The following is a 27,419-nucleotide window of genomic DNA, read 5'->3' on the forward strand; positions in this document are numbered from 1 at the left end:
TTACTTTCTCTGTATCTAAAGCCATTTACTAGAGTGCCACACACACACCCCAGCCCTACCCATGCCCATCTTCTCTACTTACATTGCCTTTTTTAGGACGTCTTTAGGATACAGTCTCATAGCTTCCCCTCACTGCTTCATTTCTCACTCTCACTCATGGGTCCCTCTGCCTTTTTCAAAAGAGTTCCGGGATCCATAAGGTCATGACATGCTTTTTTCTCACCTTATCTGTCAATATATTATTTTCCAGGCTTTCAAAGAGCATTAGAATCCCACCTTCTTCAGGAAGGCTTCCTAGATGAAACTCATCAAGTTGAATTTCTCTTTTACCCTATATCACCTGGGAATGGACTTCCTACTTTCCTAGCCCTCACCCCCACTTACACACTTAGGGTACTACTCAACCCTGATGTATACCCATGGTTTACAATGAAATATAAATTCCATGTTGTCCATTAATGTGCTAAGTTAAGGGACAAACTCCAAGCCTAACTTTCTTGAAACTGCATCATAAGGCAAGGTAAATGACAAAAGCTCTTCGAATGTGTGGATGGGTTCATACTCCAACAGTAGTTTATAAAAGAGGTTTCATTATAGTACTACCGTGTGGTAGTGCAATCCCTTATTTACATGGTGGGCTCTTATTCATCTTTTTTTAAAGATATATTCACTTATTTGAGAGAGAGAGAGGGAGAGAGAAAACGAGAATCCCAAGCTCCCTGCTCAGTCTCCCCAAGTGGGGCTCGAACCCAGGACCCTAAGATCATGATCTGGGCTGAAACCAAGAGTTGGACACTTAACTATGCCACCCAGGCACCCCTCTCATTCATCTTTCTGTTACCCATGTTTTCCATAAGACCCAGCATGGAGTAAGGCTCAAAAGAACCTGAACAAAATGTATATTATTTTCTAGTCTAATTCTATGAACACATAGGGGCTTAAAATTCTTTTGGCTTAAGAAACAGAGGAAAGGAGGAGAAAATGGCAGCAGTACTGGTCCAGAACAATCACTGCGCACGATGTTAAGGGCTTTATATACTGTTAGTTTAGTCCTTATAACAGTAGCATGAAGGCGGTATCATTATTTTTAGAGATGGGGGAACTGAAGCACAGAGAGACATCAAATAACTTCCTCAAACTTAAACAATAAACAAAAGCCTGAGTGTGAAACCTTGATGGAGGCTGCACTTTTAACCATTATTACACTGTATTGTCTTGCCCAAGGGCTTTTTGAATTGTGTGCCACTTCATGTTCTACCTTCTATCATGGGATTAGATTACAGCTCCTTATCATAAGACACAAGCCTTTCTCCAATCTGGCCCAATCCTTCGTTTCTAGATGCAACTCTTGGCACCCCCTCCTTACACCTTACTTACCAGCCAGAATAAATACACCCAGTTCCCCCAAAATCATCTTGTCCCTTTGCTTTCTGTTTTCTCAACTTGGAAGGCCATCCTACCCCCGTTCTGTCTATTAAAATCCTTCTTGTCCTTTATGATCACTTCATTTTTAATATTCTTCATGAAGTATTCTCTATTCCCAGGCTGAAATTATTTGTTCCTCCTTTTGTGTATCCAAAACTCTTGGATTTTACTTGAAGACACAAACTGCTTTGTGATTAGTGACTTGCCTGCCTCTTATATTAAAATGTAAACTCCTTGAGGACAGAAGTTGCTTCTTATTGGTCCTAGTAAACAGACAGTGCCTTACACATTACTTGGTAAACATGTACTCAAAGTTCTATGAATGGATGATAAAGAAAAAAGAGAGAGAGCGAGAAAAGAATGAGACAAGAGACAGAGGCAGAGAAAGAGGGGAAGGATGAGGGGAGAGGGAGAGAAGGAGAGAGAGAGATCACCTAATTTGGTGGCTCTTATAAGGTCCCTGGTGCTTAATTAACTCAAACTTGCCCTTCCTTTGAAATTAAAATGCATTCAAAATTCTATATATGCTTTCCAAACACTCATTGCATTTAATAATATCTGCTCAATATCTATCCCTATACCTGGGAGAAATTTACACTGACTAATGTAATAATATTTTATCTTAGTAAACATTTATGAGCTGCAATATTAGGCACTCACACCGAGTGCTTACAGAAGTACGATATATTTATTCCGGACATCATTTAGAGCATCCTGAACATACTGTCTCATATACGAGACAACTCTCAAAAGCCCTTCCATTAGAAGCACAATAATGGAGAAATGCAAATATTTTTATGTTTTCTTCTCCACTGTGAACACACATATGCACACAGAAAGGAGGAAGAAAAAAAAATCCTTCAAACTACACAGTTTTCTCTTCAAAACACCCTCACTTCACCCTGGCATAGGTTTGTAAAGGGATGGCTCTGTGCCCCCTTTAGTGAGAGCAATGTCTCAAGGGTGAGGTAATCCCATTATACTTATTGCAATTACAGGCCTGTGTCCTGAGCCTCCTGCCGACACAAGGCTACCTCATCTCATTCCTAATTAAGAGAACAAAATTCTTCCCAAACCACCTTCATTATTACACACAGTGTGCTTGGCCAGGCAATGTCCTCATAGTCTGCAAGAATCAACTGCCTCTTTTAAATCCGAGGTAACCACCCCAGAGTTAATTATGTCAATTAAAACCTTTTTCCTACACTCAGCAGATGAAGCCCATTTCACCAGAACAATGGGATTGCATGACAAAGGAACCTTGGTTATAATGAAAGGTAATTAGAGAGATCATGTTCAGCTCAAAAACAAACACAAGCACCGAATAAACAAAAACGAGAGAAAAATCTTGTCCAACCAAAAGAAAAGATCATATAAACCTCCTTAGTCAAGTATGTGCTTACTTTTAAAAAGAAGGAAACAGTGGAAGAGCTCAAGAGCAGCCAGGTTTGCTTCCCTTGGACCGCTGCTGAAGCCAGGGAACACTCACAGACGGGAATGCTAGGCTGTTCGGCAGCACCTTACATCAGAGACCAATCTCCCCAGAGTAAACAGCCCTGTGACTCGGGGGAAGTCTCTTTCTTCTCTGCAATCTCTTCATTTAACAACAACTAGAACAAAGGAATTTGAGTTAGGAAATTCTCAGGGTGGTTTCTGGTATTAACATTTGTTGGAGGGCACAGGTCACTTTGACCCACTCTGACCCTGGTAGGCAATAGCTGGGGCCCATTAATTCACCTCATACCCTCCAGCAATATCGAGTGCCTCAGGCATAGACGTATGATCCCAGCAAAATCTCAGCAGGGAACAATGTTATCATAAGGGTGCTGCTAATCAATGAGGCCTTCACAATGGGATTTCATTCACCACCTCTATCTCACTGCCTCCGTCTGGCCCCCGTGAGCCCCTTATCATCTTTTATGGCAGTGATTCTAGAAACAGGGTCCAGGTGCAGAAGCTCCTGGCAACTTGTTAATGCAAATTCTTGTTCCTCATTTCAGCTCTACCAAATCCAGACCTCTGAGAGTAGAGCTCAGCAATCTGTGTTTTTATAAGCCCTCCAGGTTATCTTGATGCACACCCAGTTTGAGAGCACTATAAAGGTCTCCCAAAGTGTCTTTTCACCTCTACTCTTGCTCATCTCTTCATATATTCTCTGTACTGCCACCAGATCAGTTTTCCCAAACTCTGAATCTAATGTCAAACTTATCGCCTCTCACTCTGTCTCTGTCTCTTCCTCCTTTTCTCCCTCCCTCCTTCAAACTTTCAGTGACACTGGTGCTTTATCTCTCATCAAATAAAATTCAAACGTCTTAGATGGCAAACCAAGCCTTTCACCATCTGGCCCCATTCGACCTTTCCAAAGTCACTTCTTCCCACTCCCCCGTGTGCACTCTATGCTCAGGCCATGATGAACCTCCTGCTGTTACATGAAAAGGCCATGCTCTTTGAGGAATCTGTGCTTTGCTCAAGCTGTTTTCTTTGTTCAGAATGACCTCCCTCACCCTGTCTGCTTGGCAGACACCTTCTCGTCCTGTTAGACTCTTCCCAAGCACCATCGCCTGTCTGAGGCCCCCTGTGGCCCCACCTCTTCCTCTCCACTTCTCCCTTTATACCTCCAAATAGAAATGAATCTATAGTACTTCTATTATTGCACAACTTGGATGAATAAATTTGAATTGTCATGCGACATGGTACCTAACATAGCTCTCTCCCTCACCAGCCTGAATTCTTCAGAGAAGTTGGAGAGGTTACTTGGGTAGACTATGTCTATTATTATTATATCTTTAACTGAGACTATACTAGGAATTCCAATTGTTATTTCTTTGAGTGAATAAATGAATTGACTTTTGCATACCTCCTGTCTACAGCACTGCTATGCTAGCAATTCATCACTTTTATCCCTATTTCACCAATGGAAAAACTAAGCCCCCAAGAAGTTAAATAACTTTGTCAGCTAGTAAAAGGCAAAGACGATTCAAGTGCAAGTCCTTTGGACTCTAAATCTGATGCTTCCTCAAACAAACCACATTGTTTTTCCGAATAAACTAAAGACTGAGTGACTATACGTAGATATACCTTCCTTGACATGCTTTTCACATTTCCCTTCTATGTAGTTTCCATTATATGAAATAAAATAAAGACCTAGGTTATGAATGAGCTAACTTTCTGAAGCTAAATATTAGATATATAAAGCCAAATATTTCTGGGCCTCAATTTCTTCATCTACAAAAGGGCTTTGTTATATATTACTCATATAACCAGCAATTATTATTATTATTATATTTTAATGTAATAGCTTCCAGCAATAATAATCTATGATTGTGAACTGAATTCTTTGTATTCTATTATGCTATTTCTACAGATCTAGCTCAGTTCTAGGCACCTGTGATGAGGGTTTGCTATTGCCATTGTGTCAATTCTCATTAAAAATGTTTTGACTGAATAGGGGTGTGAAGTTGATGACAAGGTCTCTCTCTTCAATGAATCTTGAATCTTTGTTTAGAATCTTTGTTTAGATTTGCCAATAACATTTCATAAGGGAGACAGTTGGAAACTGACTTTTTATCTTTATAACTGGTTACATACATTCTATTTTCCCAATTTTTTCCTTGGTCAGTGCAGCTAAACCATTGCAACAGCTATTTTCACTGTCAAAGTTGTTTTCCTTTAGACCCTAAAATTAATAAATGCTAAGGAAGATTTTAATTAGCTGAAACCCAAATTGTCATTATTAATTTACTAGTTACATTACAATACCTTGTAAAACATTTATGCTGCAGTAAATGGAGTACCTACTTTCCAATGATCACGTGCCATTGCTAATTTACTACATAACTAAATATTTAATTACTAATCTTAGTAAAGCTAAAGGTACGTAGCCAAAATTAAATTGCATTACTCGAGCAAAATGCTTAACATCGTTAGGAACATTATAAAATCTTCTCAAAGAAATAATGGAAGTTCAGGCATTTGTAACTATTTCTGAAACATTCTTAGAATAGTTTTAACAGGTAGATGGAACTATCGTAATTTAATCAGTAGATTTTTTTAGGAAGGTCAGATAGATGGTCTGAACATTTTCATACTAAGACCATATTCAGATAGGTATAGGGTTTCTGTTTGGGATAATAAAAAATTCTGGAAATGGATAGTGGTAATAGTTGTGTTAACACTGTAAGTGTACTTAATGCCACTCTTTGTAAACAAAAGAAAAGTGATTAAAATGGCAGATTTTACATTATTTTTATTTTATCACAATTAGATTATATTCAGGTTTTATTAATGTCTCCCTCATCCACTATACAATATATCCCTTGAGTACTGAATAGGCTGCATTCACCATCACACCCCAGCTCCCTAGCATATTATAAGGCACCTGCCAAATGGATACACGTATGGATTATTGAGATTTTTTTTCTGACAATTACTCAAAGTTAATGGCTATTTTCCTTAAAGGAAAGGAAATAGTTCTATTTAAGAAAGACAAGCTATTTGCTCAAGTAGTGATTAAACTGTATAAATTATAAATAGATATGATATGGAAAATGTTCTCACATCCATTGAACAGTCCCTAAGAGCACAGAACACACGGAAGTATCTGTATCACTGAGCAACAAATAGTGATGATGAATATTGATTCCTTTCCAAAAGCAGAGCTGGTACTTTGGGAAGACAGAAGTTCATTATACTAATTAGAGGCCTTGCCCTACCTCCTCAAAGGATGTTCTCTTGGGTAGATATCAAGGCAGACACTCTTGGGTAGATGCTTTTCAAATTAATGACTCAACAACCACATGGCAGTAATCCCAGCATCTTTGGCGAGAGCAGTGGCTTAAGTCGGGGTGGTAGCTCACAGCCACCTTCTCAAAGCACCTTCAATAAAGCTCAGGGTTGTTGTATGGAGGCAGAGATTTGCATGCCCATTCATGCCAACACTGTAGAGCACATGATTAAGAAGCAGTTCAAAGCAGATCTATTATAAGTCAAAATCATCATCAGAGTATGAGATGGAAGAACTGGCCACTCACTTGAGAGGTTCCATACAACCAGACTCACCCCCAAATCTCTTTCCTTTAAATGACATGTCCCATGCTATTTCGTTAAAAGCGCTTAGATAATACCTGTTATATCACAAATATCTCCTCATTCAGTCCTCATAACAACTCTACAAGAGAGGTACTGTTATTGTCATTTTCTAAATGAGGAAACTGAAGCACCCAGAAAGTTTCAGTAATTTGTTCCAAGCCCCACAGTTAGTTAGTAGCGGTGCTGGGATTTGAACCCAGGAACATCAGATTCAGAAATAGCGTTCTGAAATACTCCACTCTTTTGTCTTGATATATCTTAATAGAAGTATTAAAAATAAGAAAGTTTACTTTAATTTAAGGCATTTTTTTTCTTACAAGAACACTATGCATATCCACGTGTGCAACCTAAGAGCATAGTCAGACCAGGTATGTTTTATTCTAAACTTGGAGAGTGGGGTTCTGGGTATGAGAGATTTGCCAGGTGTTTTGCAATCAGGCATGATCCCATAGCTCTAGAATGATAATATTCAGCAAAAAAGCAGAGGGTCTGGCAAGGCAAAAGAAACAAAAGTGTTATTTATACTGCTAAAGCACATTTAAGAGTTTATGTTCTTTTCTTCCTAATCTATTCCTGAACTTCCGCAGCATAGGGACTGTGGCTTGATCATTCTGCACCCTAAATCCCAGCACAGTAGTAGTAGCAATAGTGTGCAAATAAGTCCTTGTTCCATACCAAGGGGCAAATAAGTATTTGTTCAATTCCTAATTGACTTAAGAGGCCACAGCTAACTCATTTATCTTCTTGAATTTTATCTTCCTATGGCCAGCCGGGGGTCAACCTGGAAACATGGAAAAATATGATTTTTGAAACTGTTCAAGACAACCAGACAGGTGAATTATAAGAAACTAGGAGATGAAAGCATAAATTAATTGGAAATGTATTTAAATTTGTTTTTAAAAAGGCATAGTGGAATTTGTAACTGCAAACAAGCACCATTTCATGATGTTACATTTCATCCTGTTTTTCTTAAAATACTGGAGAAACGACTGATACTAAAAGAAATTCTTATTTGTATATCGCATAAGCCATTTCCATAAAGCTCTTGTAAATTCTGGAGCTATGCAAGGGGAGAAAAACTTTAATAAAATAATGGGTCATATTTGAATTAAACATGATATTCAAAATGTTACACTTGGGGAGTTAACCAAATGTTATATGCTGAGAGAGCAAGTGGCAAAAATGTCCTATAACATCCCATGCCCTCCATAAATAAAATCTGAGAACATTAAAAATGGTGGTAACAAAGACACAGATGTAGTGAAAAGAAGGGCCATATGCACCCCAATGTTCATAGCAGCAATGTCCGCAATAGCCAAACTGTGGAAAGAGCCGAGATGCCCTTCAACAGATGAATGGATAAAGAAGATGTGGTCCATATATACAATGGAATATTACTCAGCCATCAGAAAAGATGAATACCCAACTTTTACATCAACATGGATGGGACTGGAGGAGATTATGCTAAGTGAAATAAGTCAAGCAGAGAAAGTCAATTATCATACGGTTTCACTTATTTGTGGAACATAAGGAATAACATGGAGGACATTAAGAGAAGGAAGGGAAAAATGGGCGGGGGGAATTGGAGGGAGAGATGAACGATGAGAGACTATGGACCTGAGAAACAAACAGGGTTTTAGAGGGGAGGGGGGAGGGGGGATTGGTTAGCCCGGTGATGGGTATTAAGGAGGGCACGTACTGCATGGAGCACTGGGTGTTATACGAAAACAATGGATCGTGGATCACTACATCAAAAACTAATGATGTATTGTATGGTGACTAACATAACATAATAAAATTTAAAAAAAAAAAACATTAAAAAAATGGTGGTAACAATGAAAAGGATTAGTTACAGAATGAAAATGGAAAATAGAAACAGATTAGTGAAGATATTTGCCTCTAAAAATCTCAAAACTGTGCAACCTAGAGCAGAGGTAATAAAGATGGTTATTTCTAAGAAATAGATCCAAAGTGGCTCCATTCATTTCACAGCAGGAACATTCAAAGTAGCAATTAATGCAACCACTGGGATGGAATTGTTTTCCAAATGCCATCCTGTTGGATAACTTTTTTTTTTTAATGGAAGCAGGGCTCAGAAGTCACAGTGAATTTGGATCAATTATTTACTGAAAATATCATCATAGGTTATTAATACCACCATCAAATAATATGAATACAAACCGGTAATACTTTTGGTGAAATGGAAGGAAGCTATCAGCTGCTGTTGATTTCAGACTTATAAAGGTAATGCTTCAAGTTCCTTGAGATCTGATCACAGGAAATAAATGTAGGGACATCCATCTCAATGGTGTGTGGAGCCACTAAGGCTCTGGCCAGAGGAAGGGATGGCCTGGTATTTGGAAGATCTGAGTTCAAATCCCAAAGGCCTGCCTGCCAACCACACTGGGCAAGAAACTTCCCCATCCTCACATTTTCTGGGGGCTCAGTTTGCTCACTTGAAAGACATGGGCAATAATGCAGTACTGTAGTTAAGAATGTGGGTTCAGATCTAGGTGGCATGGGTTTCAATCTTGCCTCTAATACTAATGCTAATTGTGCATCTCTGGGCACATGAATTGACTTTTCTGTGCCTCCTTTATAAAAATGAGGGTATAATAGTACTTAGCACATAGGATTATTGTGAGGATTATCTGAGGTAGAACACGTTAAATCTTAGACTAGTGACTGGCCATAGCAATGACTCACAATAAGTGTTCATTAATGTTTCTATTAACATTTATAAAAGGAAGGTTCCTCTGGTTCTGAAATTCAATATATGGAGCTTGCCCTCTCCCTTTTTTCCCAAGACCTGAAATAAAGCTACAAAGGTGATGTGATGCATTATTTTCAGTAAATAATTGACTCAAGATGAGCATCTTGAGTCATTCAGCACATACCACTTCACTTCAAATAAGAAGTAATATGCCTTGACTGACATTCACCTAGCACAGAGAATCACTCTCTGGAAAACTGCATGGTGTGTTTTGAGACAGGGGAGGTGTGGAAAAGGTGGGAGACAGGGTGGGGTGGGGGGGAGACACTTTATAAGAATAGTCTAGGATTTATTTATTAAAAAGGAAATAAAAACGGAGAATTCCCCCATAGTCAGTGTACTGACAATTTTCACTTGTTAAGATGTTCTCCTCAGTAATTTTTTTCCTCTAACCAGCAGCAGGGATATAATTACACATCTCCTCACTCTATAAAACTAGGATGGGAGGGCAAGTCCATTCTGAAGCCCAAGGGAGTAGTAGAGTAAGAGGTATCACTAATGAAGGAGTTACCAAAAGCTGCTTTGCATCCCTTCTGGAACTATGCAGAGGATGAAAATGAAGGGACTAAAGGAAAGGAGACAGGGAAGGAGAGAGGGAGGAAGGAAATATTAAGTGTTTTACAATGGACCAGATGCTTTACATGCAGTTTTTAATTGAATCAGAAACCATGCAAGGATGGTTACCGCTATTTTAAATATATGAGAACATGAATAATTAAGGAGATGCAGGTATTTACTCAAGGTCACCCAACTCGCAAGATGTTGAGTCACATTTGAACTCAAGGCTGCAGGCTTCCACTGCCACACTGTTGTTCTTGGGTGTGTCAACAAGAGCACTCACAAAATGTATAAAGGAAAGAGGTCAATAAAGGTGACAAAGGATTTATCCAAGGAGCTTAAGAAACAATGGCATGAATATAAGTCCTAGGCCAGAATGATGTTCAGAGAAGAAGAAAGAAAATGTTTTTTTCTTATTCTCTTATACCTTCCCAACCAACAACCCCTTCCAACATAATTTTTCCTCTCACTCAGCACATTAGTTTCCACTCTTCCTGTGCTAGGGAGTCGCCAAAATTTCTCATGTTAAATAGTATAAGAGTTCAATAACGCTATGAAAGTGAACATTAATGTCACTGACTTCTGCCTCAGACATGTTCATTTCATCATACCTTGCTGCAAACGATAGTGAAAAATCAGATGCCCTTCTCATATTACAAACTTTCTCCCATAGTCAATGTTGAGGAACTGTGGAGTGGATGGTATAGAAAGCAAATCACTTCTGTTTATAAATTGGACTGGCCTAGAGTAACAAGTAGGTGTGAAAGGGAAGAACTGAGGGGTAGAAAGGGAAAGAGGAGAGGAGAGGGAGGAGGGAGAGAGAGAGAAAGAAACCTAGAGAGAGAGGAAGAGAGAAATCTTTTCTTATAAGTCCACCAATCCTATCAGATTAGGACCTCCCTATTACCATCTCATTTAACCTTAATTATCTCCTAAAATCCCTACCTCCACATCTCAATATATAATCACACTGGGGGCTAGGGCTTCAATATATGAATTTGGGATGGGGAGACACCATTCAGTCCATAGCAAGTGGGGTGGGGATTCTCTATATAACTAGACTTTTCAGATTGAGAAGGTATAAGAAACAAACATTTCACACTCAAATATAAGCCTGCAATCTTCTGGCAGGCAGGACAAAGCAGCTGGAAAATTTTACAGTTTGACATATCATTGTTGGTAGTTGAAGAGAACTCTGGTATTCTGCTGGTTACTGTTTGTTTCACTTTAGTGTTAGCGGCATGGAGAGTGGGAAGGAAAGAGAACCAGAGCCTCCTACCCAGAGCTATACAATGCCTCATATTCCCTCTTTCTTCAAAGAAAAAAGGCAATAAAGAAGTGTCTCTTATCCTGCTCCCACTTTGACACTAGGTAGATTTTCCACTATATTCTTCTTACTGATACTTAAAGACATTCCAGGTCTGTCGTGCATCTTCATTTGACATACATTTTCTTAAGTTTTCTTCATGCTAGGCATTGTTCTAGGTGCCAGGAGCACAAAGACAAATAAGATCAAATCCTTCCCTTTAAGGACTCAGCAGACTTACAGCAAATCAAAATTAGAAGCAGGAAAGAGCTGAGATGCCCTTCAACAGATGAATGGATAAAGAAGATGTGGTCCATATATACAATGGAATATTACTCAGCCATCAGAAAGGATGAATACCCAACTTTTACATAAACATGAACGGGACTGGAGGAGATTATGCTAAGTGAAATAAGTCAAGCAGAGAAAGTCAATTATCATATGGTTTCACTTATTTGTGGAACATAAGGAATAGCATGGAGGACATTAGGAGAAGGAAGGGAAAAATGAAGGGGGAGGAAATCGGAGGGAGAGATGAACCATGAGAGACTATGGACTCTGAGAAACAAACAGGGTTTTAGAGGGGAGGGGGGAGGGGGGATTGGTTAGCTCGGTGATGGGTATTAAGGAGGGCACGTACTGCATGGAGCACTGGGTGTTATACGAAAACAATGGATCGTGGATCACCACATCAAAAACTAATGATGTATTGTATGGTGACTAACATAACATAATAAAATTAAAAAAAAAAAAAGAAAATACCTTGTAAATAAAACAAAAAAAAGCAGGGAATGTTAAAATTGAAAGGAATCTGACTGCAGATGAAGAACCCAGAAAGATTAAGAGACTTAGCCAATGGAGGACATGTGGTTGGGACAGAGTAGATGACACACAGGCTTACTGACCCCTAATCCAGTCTTTATCCCCCTACAGCTCAGAGTCCTCCAGCCAATTCAATCATTCAACCAGGGTTTATTAAGGGTCTACGATGTGCTAGGTGTCCTGGTGGAATGGGACAGAATCTACAAAGGCTTAATAGTTTAATTAACAATTTAATTATTTATTTGGATAAATAAGACCACCTTAGATGAAATTAGTGAATACTATAAAGCATTATTTAAAGTGAGATGGTTTCTCTATTAGCCCCCAGAATATAGTACATATGTAAATAAGATGTGTACTTTATCTGATTATCAATTTTATCTCTACAAGAATCATCATGGTTGAGCTGATCTTACCACATGGGGGTTCCCCCTTCCATCTTCACCATTCGATATAATACCATGGAATGATACCAGGTTGAGGCATACCATTCTAAAGTATAGTGAAGACAAAACAAAATGAAAAAAAAAAAGCCATTTTGCAACTAAAGTTCTATAAAATGTACTGAAAGTAAACTATCTGGATATCTGGTTCCTGGAGGACCCCCAAGTGGGAAATCGGGCTTATTTTCAGCCACATAGTTATTCAACAGAGATGAGGCACAGGTAGATGAGAAGACGGCTGCTGTGTTAGTCTGTCCCTTCTCCACATCAATGGCTCACCCAACCCAAGAAAAGTTTAAAGAGCACATGAATAGTTAGGGTGACAGGCTCTGGATTCAGCCAGCTCTGGCCCTGAATGCTGGTTTCACTTTTTGTGATTTTGAACAAATTCTGCAACATCTTATACCTCAGTTTCTTCATCGATTAAGATGGGAGCTAAAATAAGACTACCATAGAAGGTTGTAGAAATGATTAAATGAGATGATACATGTAAAGTACATGGCACTGTGCAAGGCATTACCATTATTAATAACAATTTTACAGTGGTTTTGTGACCTGCTATCTTCCTCTCCAGCCTACCTCCCCCTCCTTCATTTCAGCCATATCTCTTATCCTGTCCTTTCCCTCTGTTTCCCTCCCTGTCCTGCTAACAGCTGCATTGTGTGTTCTTCCAGGGTGGGTAGCAGTGCTGGGACTTCAGAACAGGTGCTACTGTCCATTTTATTGCTTGATTCACCTGCCAGGTGACAAGGGAGAACTGCAGGGCTGCATTCAGCGTGGACAAACACCTGTCCTTTCTGTCACCACAGCCCACAGACACGGGCGCTGAGTCATGCCACTGCTCATGACCCATGAGCTCTCAAAGACTCAGAAGGCTCTAAGAAAGGGACCTGAGAGGAAAACCTGTCCATCTCTCCCTGGATCAGGCTACTCTTTAATCTGCCATGAGGCAAAAATAGATGTAGGAAGATTCTATCATTCACTAAGGACTGGAGAGTCTTCAACATCAGGATGTTGCTTCTTATGCTTAAGCTATATATATATTTTTTTAAATATTTTTTTAATTTATTCATTTGAGACACAGAGATACAGAGAGAGAGAGAGAGAGCATGAGCAGGGGGAGAGGGAGAAGCAGGCTTCCCGCTGAGCCAGGAGCCCGATGTGGGGCTCCATCCCAGGACCCTGGGATCATGACCTGAGCCGAAGGCAGACGCTTAACCATCTGAGCCACCCAGGCGCCCCTGCTTAAGCTATATTTCTGAATTTGCATTTAAATTTACATTTACATTTATCTGTTACAGGGAAAAATAAACTTGATATCTAGCTGACTATAAATATACGTCATATATACAGTATAGCATACAGCATATATTGTATAATATACAGTACTCGGTATGTACTATATGCACACATACGTACACACACATACATACAGAGCATTGTTACTGGCTCAGAGCTTAAGCTCTAGAGTCAGACATGGTGTCTAATCCCAGCCACCTACTGGTGATGTGTTTTTGCTCTAAAAACGTAATTATGGTAACTATCTCACTAGATCCTCATATTAGCACAGTTCTCAGCTCATCGAAAGAATTCAATAAAAGTTAACTATAACTGTTGTTTAGACATGTAAATATGTAGTGAGAGGCCAGGAGGCTCTGTAAGCTTTCTCTTCTGCAATCTAAATGGTCCCAGTTTGATTGCTTTTCATTTATTTCTTCCATAACCTTCATTTCCATTTTCCCTCTCTTCATTTACCTTCCTAAATCCAGAATAGGACAAATGATGCCAGTTGAGTCTCATCAGCACAGAATGTGTGATATATTTTAGGATTATCTATTAAATTTCCCTATGCCAAGTACTGTTATGATTTGCAAAGACATAAAAGTGATTTGATAGCAAGTGTAACCTTAAACACTTTATTTATATTAACTCATTTATCCTCAAAATAAACCCATTCATTATTCATTCTTTCAGCTATGCCATACTTCATTGCTTCTAAAAATAAACTTTTCTTTTTATATTTGAACATCTCTGAAATCAAGATGCATCTTGCAACTGATGATGTGTTAAAGTTCCATTGAAAATCTTTTTCTTTCCTTAATAATACATGAAATAATGGAGCATCTTGCAACTGATGACAACCTAGAGTCAATGAAATAGAGTATGAGAGATAACCATATTCCAGGCATTCTTTTAGGCCTTGAAATAAGGGGAACAAGATGGAACAGTCCTTCATTCGGAGAATCCACATTCTGATGGGGAATACAGGGAAGGAAAGACGATTATAGCCAATGTACAAGCAGCTGTAGGAGCCAACGGAAGACCCATCCTGGGCTTGTAGGGGCCAGGGAAAGTTTCCTAGTGATGGTGATGTCACTTCAGGTTGGCATGCAATTAGTGAGGTGTACGGCTAGCTTGTGGTCTGCTAGTCAGCCAAAGAGGAGAAGAAAAATCCTAGAAGCTAGAAAAAGCATGGGACATTCAGGGATTTGAAAGTAGTTCAGGATGCTGAATTTAGAGTGTCATGGAAGAGGGGCAAGATGTAGTGGCAGAGGGGAAAGGAGAGGTCAAATCATGATTGGCCTTGTAGACCATGTTAAGAGGTTTGGGTTGATCCTGAGGACATTGGCATTCTACTAAAGCATAGGTGTTACTTCCATTTCACAAATAAGAAAACTGAGCCCTAGAAGAGCCCAAATGATTGGCTTTAGGCTGGATAGCAAAGAATAGGACTAATTTAAATCCCTCCTTCCAGGTCCTCACCTTAAGCCCAATGCTTTTCATGTTATGCCAGGGTCACCCAGGATATTATTGTCTCTCTTTGGCCATACTGCCCCCAAATGCATTACTAGTTTATCCTCCATTTCAGTTTATGTTGAATTAATGTGTTTGGTTTAGGTGAAAAGGAGGGCAGAACAAGTATGATGGTTCTTAAGGAATTCTTTAAGGTGAAAATGGCCTAATGTCAGGATATTTGGGCTCAGTCATATCACTTGTAGGTTAGATATCACTGCTAAGCTCATCCACAGTTGTGTCTATTGGATGATGGATATTGACGTCAGTCTTTCCTAAATGCATCATGCATCCACTTTTCAGGGTATATGCTTAAAATAAAAATAGTTAAATATAAAAATGAGGACAAAAACAAATGAGAGAAAACAATGCTGATTGGGTAGTGAGGGTTCACAATTTCAAGTGTTTTCTACTCTTGCATATTATTATGTCACCAGAAATTGCATTTCAATTTATCTTAAAGCTTCTTCAGCTGCCCTCTTAGAGTAATACAATCTAGAGATGGACTAAATTAAGCAATTTAAGTTGAAATGTGACAAAAATGCATAAAAGTAAGACACTAACATCTGAATTAATTACATAGGGTCAAAAAAAAAAAAGAATAATTATTTGAACGGAGGTATTCTTTTCTGGCCAGCCAGTTTTGATTTCATATTATCACATTTAAAATAATTTTGTTCAAAGAATTTACTGGTATGCACAAACTGTCTTTTTAATGAAAGAATAACAAAGAGCCTTTTGCTTTTCTTTTCGGAAAAACAACAATGTGAATCACCTAATATCTTTGACTCACTCTAAAAAGAGTGAATCTGCAACTGCCAAGCATTTAGTTTCTTTTTAATGAAAGACATCTTTGGTTTCAATAGGATAAGCAATGAGTACAAATGCCAATGTTTAGGTTTTGATGATATGACAATTACTAGCTATTTAAAAGGAATAATATGTGCCAGGATGATAGCTTGCTATACTTACCCAACAAAAGAGGACAAAGAGTGTAAAGTCTTTAATAACAGGACAGACAATTGTCTATTCAAGATAGCTTAGGTAGAGTCTTTAGGTAGAGTCTTATCAGAAATAAGGGGGCTGAGTTACAGGATTGGTAACTTTGATTCCATAAACCTCATGACTTTTGCATTTTTATATCAAAAGTGGGGGACAAGATAAGAAGGAATGGTTAACCTTACTCAGGCAAGACAGGTGAATGACAGGTGGATGGAGGAGAATGCTATAGACTCAAGGAGTCATTTTTGGAATAGCTTGGGTAAACTTGGGCTCCAATCCAAGCACTGATACTTACTGCTAACTTAGTGACCCTGGGCTAGCTACTTTTCTCTCTGGGACTCTAGAAAAATGATTTCTACCTTATAGGACTGCTGTGAATGCATAAAGCACCTGCTGTATAATGTGCATGGACAAGGGCTATCATTAACATTACTGTTGTGCTTGTTATTATCATTACATTCCATGCTGCTATTTAACTCTATTGGCATTGAATGAGGTAAAACAGTAGACCAGGCAACCATGAATAAGGCATACTGCATGTTTAGGGATGGCATTTAGGCTTGCACATTCCCAATTAGCTTTTCAATTAATCCCAGCCTTGAGGAATTCACTTCCCAGACCACACCTGAATGCTAAAATAGGACTGATGGGCTATGATGAGTGCAGGTTGTTTTACTAGAGTAGGAGAAAATAAACTATGCTACCTATAGCAAAAAGAAGCCAAAATTTACAGAAGGTCCTAAAATGAAACCACAATCACTATCTATGACACAGATATATACCCCCAAATGCTAAGCATGCTATGAATCTAGCAATAGTTGTTTCACATTCAAATATACTAGTCATTCTCTAAATAAAACTCAATAATGATCTGATTTTATCCATCTTCCTCCATTTTATAATAAAGCACGACCACATACAGTCAGCAGCACTTTAGATCCCCCTCCGTGTTTGCAATGATGTGATCTCTGATGCTCTAGTAATACTTTATATGAATTTATTCAGCTTGTAGTATCATTTGTTCACTGTCTTCTCAGTTAAACTTTATTACTGAACTCATTAGACAAAATATTAATCCACAATAGTTGGTTTAAATAAGGCATGTAATAAAATTAGGTACACAGAATAAATAAACTATTTCCATTCACCACGCTTCAACTGAGGGCCTTCATTGTTCAAGGCAGCATACCTTTTAATTTATTCCAGGGACTCTGTGAATACAAACCCACAGGAAAAAAAAAAAAAAGGATGCTATTTTCATATTAGTTATCATCACCTGGTGTTCAAAATTAACTCCTCCTAGCTCCCCTGGCTAGCACAAGGGCATTCGAGTTAATAGTTTTCCTTTGGTCTTTATCACTCAGAGAGCAAAACTTCAGTTCTCCAATGTTGATTTCCTTACTCCCTAAGTAAGAGAAATAAATAATTTAAAGCCATTAACCCCACATTTGGTTTCTTCTTACCTAGCCTAAGCATCAGCCACCACAGAAATGAAAGGAAGGTAGCTATCACAGTCCCTTTACTGTCTTCTCCCCACTCTCAAGAATCAGAAGCCCATGTTACTTTGTTGGATTACCATCCTTTTAGGTTCCATACAAAGCATTTTCAGACTGCTGTTCTCCACATTTCGACCCAAGTCTGAATTAAGTGCCACTGGGAGATTCAACTTTTCTTTGCATACTAATTTGGCATAAGGCATTACCTCCCTGTGGCTTTCAGAGCCATTTGTGGTCCTGACAGTCCCCTCATCCATACAACCTATAATTTTCATAAGAAGAAGGCACTTTTTCAAAACATTTGCTCCAATAAAAGACCTACTTACAAGTCTCTTTCCTTAAAAATCACTTGAGAAGCAAAAAAACAAAAAACAAAAAACAAAACCCCCCAAACCCAACTGTTCAATATATATGTTGCTGTACATGACAATTACATTTGCAGTCTTGTCACCTGGAATATACAGAATAGGAACAGGATCAATTCTCCCCTATCATTGCCTTCCTCCCTCACCACAAGGGCCATTAAATAACAAGTCTATCATCATTCTACAATCCTCACATCTGGACAGTGAAAAAAGCTACAAAAAAACCCTAAAGTCAGAACTCCAATAATGTTTTCTCTTTTCACATTACAAACGATCATATCTCGGGTTTATCCCTGGATTCCTGTTCATGTTATCAACATTTCCACTCTGAAGGAACAAATAGCAAGTCAAAGTGAAGGAACATTCGCAGTTGGGAGGAAGGACTATGCCACAGGCCAGGAAAACCATCTCTGGGTCAATCTCACCAGGAGATTTAAGGCCGAAAGGAGACTAGACCAAAGATTCCTCAGAGAAATATGGAAAAATCTCAGTTTCACAAAATTTTGTTTCCTAAGGAAGTTTCCCCAACACCTATCAAATTGGACACAAAATTTCCTGAATATGACAGTTTGGTCAGTGCCTCTGAAAGCAGAGGACAAATTAGGGATGAAAGCTTGTAATACATCTCAAGACTTACAGGCCATTTTATTTTCTTAGAGAAAGATAATTAGTGAGGGAAATCTACACAGAGGTTCTCTAGGAGGAAACAACTAGTCATGCTGAATAAAAGAAATACAAAGCCACTCTCTAAATGGCCATAACTACCCAATTATAAATATAATTCGTACTCATTGTAAACACTTTTGAAATGATGGTTCAGTGGATCTGAAAAGATACCAAGCACCCCTCTGGAGTCTAGTCAATGTTACTGAGAGTCCCAAATATGTGTTCCTAGGACACACACTAGGACGTAAGTACTGGAGAAAGGCTCAGGGATTTATAATGCCCCTTTCAGAACCAAACACTGTAGTAATAAAAATAATGCAGTACAGCAACAAGTTTACTAGAGACCTCCTGGAAGAAGCAAATATTTCAGCTGTTCAACTGCTTTCACCCTATGCCATTTAATGGAATATTAAGTCTCCGCCGAGACACTCTATCAGTTGCTGATTTCACCTAATATTCTGATGAGAGGATGATCCTGCTTAACCCCTACTGCTCCCTTCCCAAGTAGCAAAGCTCCAAGAGTTAGCCCTCCTGTGAGTGGCACGGGCTACATTCACAGTGAGAAGCAGGTTCTCACCCCAAGCTAATAAAGACTGCGTCTGTACTCAGACTAGCAGTCCAGAGCAGGCAGTTGACAAATCCGAAAGGTAATCTTCACCCCCACTCATTCCATACCTTTTCTGATTTTGCCTTCCTGGCATTGTGCACGAACCTGCGACCCAGCTTCTTGGCATACCAGATAGAGGCAAACATAGCGATGCCAATGGAAGGAATTCACAACGAAGCTGCTGCACAATCAACTTCCCACCTCGGCTCAGAGACAAACGGAATCCGGCTGGAGCTGTCACTTGCCGGCTGTTGCTTTCTCAGTTCCTCTCATGCTGGTTAGCCGAGGGAGAGGGTGGGAGGCAGGGGCAGGAGGGGCTTGGGGGGAAGGCAGTCCTGTTTGGCCCGGTCTGCAGGTATATTTACATCCTGCCAGCAGGAGGTCCGGGCGAGGCGGGCGAGGCGGGGGCTGCCTTCACTAGCCAGCTCACACACATCCAGTCGCGAAGTATCTGTCTGCAGTTCTTCGGGCACCGTCCCCAAACTCCATGTGTGTCAGGAGGAAGGGAAGCCGCAGTCAACTCCTCCAGGAGGCGGCTCACCTCCCGCTCTGGTCTCCGGCATTTGCACTCCTCGCTTGGCTTCCCTCTGTCTTGACAGTGCGTGCTGGCAGCAGTAGCCAGGAAAAGACAGAGCCACATACAGGCTCGCAGGTAAAACAGCCAATACAGGAGCTGCCAGGCACGGTGGGGGCGGGGAGGGGGGGGGAGGCAAGGCCACCACGGAGCTGGCCCTGGGGGCCCAAACAGGTGTCCCTGGAGCCTGAATCCTGCTCCGAAGCTCCAAGAATTTCCAGCTATTAGGGTGGCTGGAAACAGAAGTGTCCATCCCTCGCCCCCTCCCCAACTTCCTTTGGTCCAAGGAAAGTCTTATCTCTGATCATTAGCCAGGCTTTTCTACAGCTTGCAAGAGCCACGCTTTATTTCTTTGGAGACTGGCCTGGGACAAAGGGCAAAGTGAGCAGGAAAAAAGTGTACTCCCAAATGCTTGGGTAAAGGTCCTTGGTTTTCAACCTCCTCAGTTCTACCTCTAAAGTAACAGAGGCCTCTTTTGTAAGCACAGGTTTTCAACATGGGGACTGGGGGATGGAGAGGGACTTAAATCTACCTCTAAACTAAAATAGAGCAATCTTTTTTTTTTTTAAAGATTTTATTTATTTATTTGAAAGAGACACAGCGAGAGAGGGAACACAAGCAGGGGGAGTGGGAGAGGGAGAAGCAGGCTTCCCGCCGAGCAGGGAGCCCGATGCGGGGCTTGATCCCAGGACCCTGGGATCATGACCCGAGCGGAAGGCAGAAGCTTAATGACTGAGCCACCCAGGCGCCCCTTCTTCTTTTTTTTTTTTTTAAGTCTAGAGTTTTCTTGCAGTAATATCCAGTGATAAATGAAGGACTGTAATATCACTTTGGGGAAGACAGATTTACAGCAACTCTTAAACCATGGTCCTTTGAAGAATTTTCACATTTGATTCTACCACCAGGTGCTTTCAACTCCAAGTGTCTTATTAGGGCTTAGATTATTATGTGAGGCATTTCAAAGATAAAGTCAATTTTAAGGGACAAGCATTCCCGCCAACGAGAGATAGCGGTTAAGCTTTTACCCATCTTACTAGAGGACAAAAGTTAGACTGCTCATCTTGACAAGGAAAACTTTCCTTCCAGTGATATACAGATGAGACTCAATCCAGCAAATGTTTTCCGGCTGATCGGACAGAACTGCCCTAAGAGCACCAATGGTCCAAAGAATGTCAACACGCTTAGAGACACTGGAAAAGAACTCCTTTCTTTCAAATAAGTCACTTGAGGTTTACTCTCAAAGAAAGTTGGGTCTTCAGTCAGCCAGAAGCTCTTTTATACAATATAAAATGGTCCTCCCCCTTATCTGTGGGGGACACATTCCAAGATCCCCAGTGGATGCCTGAAACCACAGATAGTGCCAAACCCTACATATACTATATTTTTTTCCTATGCATACATACTTATGATAATGTTTAATTTATAAATTAGTCACAATAAGAGATTAACAATAACTAATAATAAAATAGAACAGTTATAAAAATATATTGTAATAAAAGCTATGCGAGTATCATCTCTCAAATATAACTGATTGTATTGTCCTCACCCTTCTTCTTGTGGTAATGTGAGATGATATGATGCCTACATGAAGTGAGGGAAGTGACACAGACATTGTGACATAGCGTGAGGCTACAGCTGACCTTCCCACCGTAAGTCAGGAAGAGGATTATTTGCTTTCAGACAGTGGTTGACTACAGGTAATTGACACCTCGGAAGCAAAACCATGGATAAGGCGGGATTCCTATACTAGATGTCTTGGTAAGCACCTGGAGGCAGAATAAGGCAGTGTGGGTTAGGACAGCAGTCAAGACCCACATCTGTGTTACTCACTAAGGTAACACTGATGCCTAAAACAGTGTTTATTATTTTTTATTTATTTTTTTAAAGATTTTATTTATTTATTTGAGAGAGAGAGTGAGCAAGAGCATGCAAGAGCACAAGCAGGGAGAGAGGCAGAGGGAGAGAGAAACGGAGAAGCATACTCTCCACTGATCAGGGAGCCCGATACGGGACTTGGTTCCAGGACCCTGGGATCATGACCCAAGCTGAAGGCAGACGCTTAACTGACTGAGCCACCCTGGCACTCCTAAAACAGTGTTTAGCACAAGGAAATCAATGTATGTCTGTTGAATAGATACATGACCTGGGTTTTAACCGGGGCTTTGCTTCTTATCTCCTTGTTCTCTCCAAACTTGATTTGCCTCATCTGTAAAGTAAGACAATTAGGCAGATGATTTTTAAGGCCCCTCCCTGCCCTCTGAGTCTATGATTCTGACTATGAGTCTTCATGTGAGTACTGAACAGAAATGGGCAGTGCTCACCAGGGGCACTAATGACTCCGTGTTCTGAAAAGCTAACAGCAGCACCCTTGGGGCAACCCAGATCCTTCTACCTTCCACAACGTGCGCAACTGCCACCTATGATTTGGTTTTGCCGTTTTCTGTTTCTTTTGCTCCGTGTTCCCACTTCCTATCAACGTGACTTTTCTTGTATTTCCTTTTGTCACTCTTCGACAACCCCTATGCAAAATCCTCCACATCACACCCTGTGCTCTTTGGAGGAAAACTGCCACAGAAATCCAGCAAATAAATAAATGATAACTCCTGCTTTAGTTTTCAAAGAGCTACTCAGCAGGACCGCAGCTTACCCTAATATTGCCATCATGCTAAAGGTATTCATTATTCCTTCATATGAGTTTGTCCAAACCACGGTTTAGTTGAAAGACTCTTCAGTGAACAGAATAAAGGAGATCGAAAGTGGAGGGGGGAGCAATTCTTCCTAAATTAATGAGTAGAAATTTCTGTTTTTAATATTTTAAGATGGAATTAGTCAATAAAGAGGTGAGAAAAAAAAATGTTGAGCTTTCAAACCACTGATATCATGGAATCAAAGAATGTTAATTTACTCTGATGGGAATGCCAGATCAGAAAATAATGTTTGCACTTTCTTCATAAGATAAGATTTCCTAAGTCACTGAAACTGGGGCTTGGAGAGATCTTTGATGTTTGATCATGTTGTTGGTTGGTTTTGCTTTTAAATTGAACCTTTAATGCCCTTCTTCACACACCTGACCCTGCGGCTTTATTAACTTTTACAGGATGGAGTTCTTAAAATAAATTGGGGCCTACCAGCTAAGATTTAACTTTAAAAATCACAAGAATAAGCTCTGTACTTTAAATAGGCAACCGGAGGTAGAAAGGATAGAAATAGGCGTGGAGTAGGTCATTTGTAGCCAGGACCCAGGCCCGTGTTATGCGAATGCTTAGCACAACGTAGGTATTCAAACTATATTTGTTGACTGTGTCTATGGTGAAATAGGAGAAGCCTCAAACTGGAAAGACTAGAAGACGCAATAGAAGCATATCCACAAATTTTTAGTTGTAAAAGTTTTTTGAAACCTCGCTGTCTTATCAAGGGAATGAAGTCATTGCCAGAGCTGTATAAGCATCTTCCCTGGACTCCTGGGCAGACATGCCTGCTACCAAGAGCGTGGCCGCCACCCACAGTAACTCCTAAGAGTCTCTAACCATTGCTGTGCTGATTGAGATAAATAACTTTTGTGGCTCTGCTGTGGAAGGGACACAAGTTTGTCAGATGCTTTCCATCTGTATATCATCGGTACCCGGACAGAACTTTTCCTTTATAATTTCATTTTTAATACCTCTCATATGACAGAAGCCTACCGGTGCAGCTGAGTATGAGATGCAACATTAATCCTTTTAAGCAGCTTTGGGTTCATGCCTCAACACACACACTGTGAGCCTCCTCTGAATTCTCAAGGTAAATGCAATGTTTAAATCAAGCCATTAAGTATTACACAACTACATTTTCTGCCTAACACATGAATGATTTCTTTTTAATAATCACCTAAATACATCACAGATAATTATAAAAACAGAGTAAACATTAAACCCTGGAAACTAGTATCTGGTAGCTTGAAAAGCTATCGAGGTTAGGTGTTTAATATACACCAGAGAAAATACATGTTTGAGACATAAACAAGTTAATGTACAGAACCAATAAACATTCAAATATTTGTTTGAGTTGCTTGTATACCTGATATTCATATTTATAGCCCTTTGATTAACATCTGATATTAGCCTGTTATTAAAAAGCAGGTGTCAGAAATACACTACATAGAATTTATGACTGAAGGAATATAAACATAAAATTTAATTTAATTCACAGGAATACCAAGATGTTGATATCAGTTAACTCTGTAGAGGGCATGGGAAAAGGAAAATAAAAACATTTACATTTCGTTTTATATGGTTGTGTAATATTTGAGTCTTCCACAATGAGAACATATCAGTGTTATTACAGGTATGATTCAAAAGGTAAGCAATATCTTTTTATAAAAATGTATTGATTATTTACTAGGGACCCCAAAATGAACAAGATACAATCCTCCTTTCAAGGAGTCCTATACAGTTGGGAGCACAGATGTATAAAGAAATTTCAGGGCAGGATGGCTTTCTAAAAGATGTGTGAAAGGTAATGTGGGAACTCAGGAAAAAAATAACTGTTTCTTGGTTTCCATGGGATATAAGCACAGTAATAAATGTTAGCTGGAAAAAGCACAATAATTAGTGCCAATGTATATAAAAAGGCAAAGGAATAGCTAAATCTCTCTGCGTGTTTTATTTGTATGAACACTAAGAAAAATGGTCATTATAACTTTGTATGTATATCAAAATGAATGTGTGCAAACTGATCCAGTTGCAGATAGATATATTTCTGCCCCAAAAAGATAACCAGTCACAGATAAGTGTGGAAAAAATATTGGAATCACTACAAATAATAAACCCATTGACTCTAATTATGATGGGCTAAACCTACCTCTTTTTGTTTTGTTTTGTTTTCAAAATCATCAAAACTAATTCTTCAGTATTTCAATATCTCACACACCCTTTCTTTTAAATGTTTAATCATGATATATTTAAGCATCTAGAGACAGAGACGTAAGAGAGTAAATATGACACTCATCTATGTGCCTATCACCCAGATTTAATAAATGATAACATTCTACCATATTTGATTCAGATTCATTTTAAAGAAATAAACCCTTTATCATATAAACAAAACCCTTCCACTTCACTCCACCCTACGTGAAATTCATCTCAAAATAATGTTCACTCAACATTCTTGTACCTCTAAGTAAATACAACTTTATCTAGAGTAGGTACTTCAAAATATAACTGACAGGTCATAGGGTATGTCCATCTTGAACTTTCATTAAAAATTTCTCACTATTTTATATAATTAGTAGTTTATACAAGTCCTAAATTCTAGATGACATGGTATAATCAGACTTACTAATTTTTCTCGAACATAACGCATAATGTTAGCTTCTGAGAGTTTGGATATACGTTGTCTTTATTACTAGGGAGACTTAGCATCTTATATGTTTATTGTCAATTTGAACTTTCTTCTATTCATAGCCTTTGCCCATTTTTAAATTAAATTATATTTATCTCATGCATTTGTAAAATTACTTTATGTATTCTGGACACCGATTCCTTGTTTATTATAGGCACTGAAAATATCTCCTCCCAACCTGTGACTGTTTTTAAACTTCATTTATATTTTATCATACACATAGGAGTCCTCATAAAAATTTAAATATACTGAAATTTATCAATATTTTCTTTTATGTGTGTACATTTTTGTATCTCAAGGAATTTTTTTTCCTATTCCAAGTACATAAGTACATTATCTTATATTTTCTTCTGAACAATTTTTTTCTTTTCACAAGCAAGTCTTCATTTTTTTTTTTTAAATTTATAGCGTGAGATAGGAACTTACTTTCCCCATATGTATGGCCAGTTGTATGTATGTATGTATGTATGTATGTATGTATTTTGCTGGTATATAAGAATGCTATTCTTTTTCCTTACTGAGTCATGATGCTCCTAAGTAATAGGCCTAGATCATATGAATGTGCATATAATTGTTTCTGGGCTCTTTTTGGTTTTGTTCTGTTTTTATTTACCTGGACCAATACCACATTATCTTGGTTAATATGCCTTATAATAAATATTGATATCTGAGGGGCTATTCATCCTTTTCACTTGATCTAACTTCAAATTAATTTTTATAAAGTTGTACAATTGATCATTTTAATACCACACCCAATATTCCATGTTATTATTTTATAATATTTTGGTTCTCTCTTGTTAGTAGTGCCATTCCTGAACAAATTGGTCATTATCAGCATCATTATTTATTTTTCTACAATTAAAGGTTACTCAAAATAACTCTCACATTCTATCAGTTTATTTTCTCATCATTACTTTTAGCATCTGAACCCTCCTAAACTTCCTTCTTACTGATGTGTGTAATAGTTATTTCCGTAAAAATCTGAGATGGTTAAACATGCTCAGCCTTTTTATGTTTTTCCTGAATGGCCTACATTCAGCTTCGAGTTTGAATGATAGCATTGGTAAGTGGAGATGTCTAGATTGACAGTGATTTTTCCTTCAGCATTTTGAAGATATTATTTCATGCTGTCTTCTGGCATCTATTTTTACGGAAGCTGTTGCTGTCAATCAAATTGTTCAATTGTAAGAACAATATCTCTTTTTTTATGGTTTGTTTGAAGGTTTTGTGTTCTTTGTCTTTGTCAAACTACAGTTTCAATACAGTGTTTTTGTTTTTTTTAAATTCCATTTGGAACTCATAATGGTTCTTTAATCTCATTATTTTTTTTAAAAAATTCTCAGTTTTTTCAAGTATCCTCCCTCAATCTCTCTATTCTCTCCTTCAAAAATCCTGTAGTATTTTTCCTGGCCCATTTTATTTGACCCAACCTATTGCTTCATATATCTCTTACCCTTCTTCTTCTTCTTCTTTTCTTTGTGCTCTTTTCAGGGTTATAGCCTTAGCTCTAATTACTGTTTTTTCTTAGGTTTTAATCTATTGTTTTACCTATCTACAGAGTGCTTATGTTTAATGAATTTTATATATATGCTATATATATATTTAATTTCTAGAGTTTCTATATATTTCTTCTTTAAATCCACCCAGTCTTTTATAAGGGTATTCTGTTTATGATTTTTATTCCTTCCTTTGTCATGTTTTTAAGTTAAAACATTTAATTTGAGGTCTTTATCTGTTACTCTTATTACCCAGTTTTCTTGGAAATCTAACCCTGCTGATTCCACTCATGGTGGATAGTTTCTGTATGTAACTGTACATTTTTATTCTAAAATCTTCTTTGGTAAGGCTGTACTTCCAGTGAGAGTCCCAGGGACCTTTAGTAATGTGACTCTTGCTACAGAATAATTTGCATATCCTTCTGCTAGTTGCCCAGAGGTTTCACTATTCCAGAAGCACTTCCATGTTAAATATGTGGCTTCATGTTATTCTCCCCACACAAAAGGGTTAAGCTTACTTTTCCCCCCTTTTTCTACTCATAATAAAAACACTTCCTTATTGCTTTTCTGAGCTAATGAACAAAGTTTTTTAGAAGCTCTATCATTAAATGACAAACTTCAGTTTT

At 38.7% G+C, this 27,419-nt stretch overlaps 1 protein-coding gene across 18 annotated transcripts in view; it reads right to left on the reverse strand.

Annotated features, from left to right (window-relative positions):
- Positions 1-27,419, reverse strand: part of DLG2 (discs large MAGUK scaffold protein 2) — a 2,206,895-nt gene that overhangs the window by 912,290 nt on the left and 1,267,186 nt on the right. The window contains exon 1 of one of the 18 annotated variants that reach the window (XM_078058628.1): positions 19,413-19,947. The exons of 16 other annotated variants lie outside the window; for them this stretch is intronic. In XM_078058628.1, the coding sequence (XP_077914754.1) occupies positions 19,413-19,490 (78 nt within the window). In that variant the 5' untranslated portion in view covers positions 19,491-19,947. Of the gene's footprint in view, positions 1-19,412; positions 19,948-27,419 lie in introns of those variants that run through there. One more of the 18 variants, XM_078058630.1, reaches the window with a different exon arrangement.

This window comes from Halichoerus grypus, chromosome 11, assembly GCF_964656455.1.
Source record: "Halichoerus grypus chromosome 11, mHalGry1.hap1.1, whole genome shotgun sequence".
NCBI lineage: Eukaryota > Metazoa > Chordata > Mammalia > Carnivora > Phocidae > Halichoerus > Halichoerus grypus.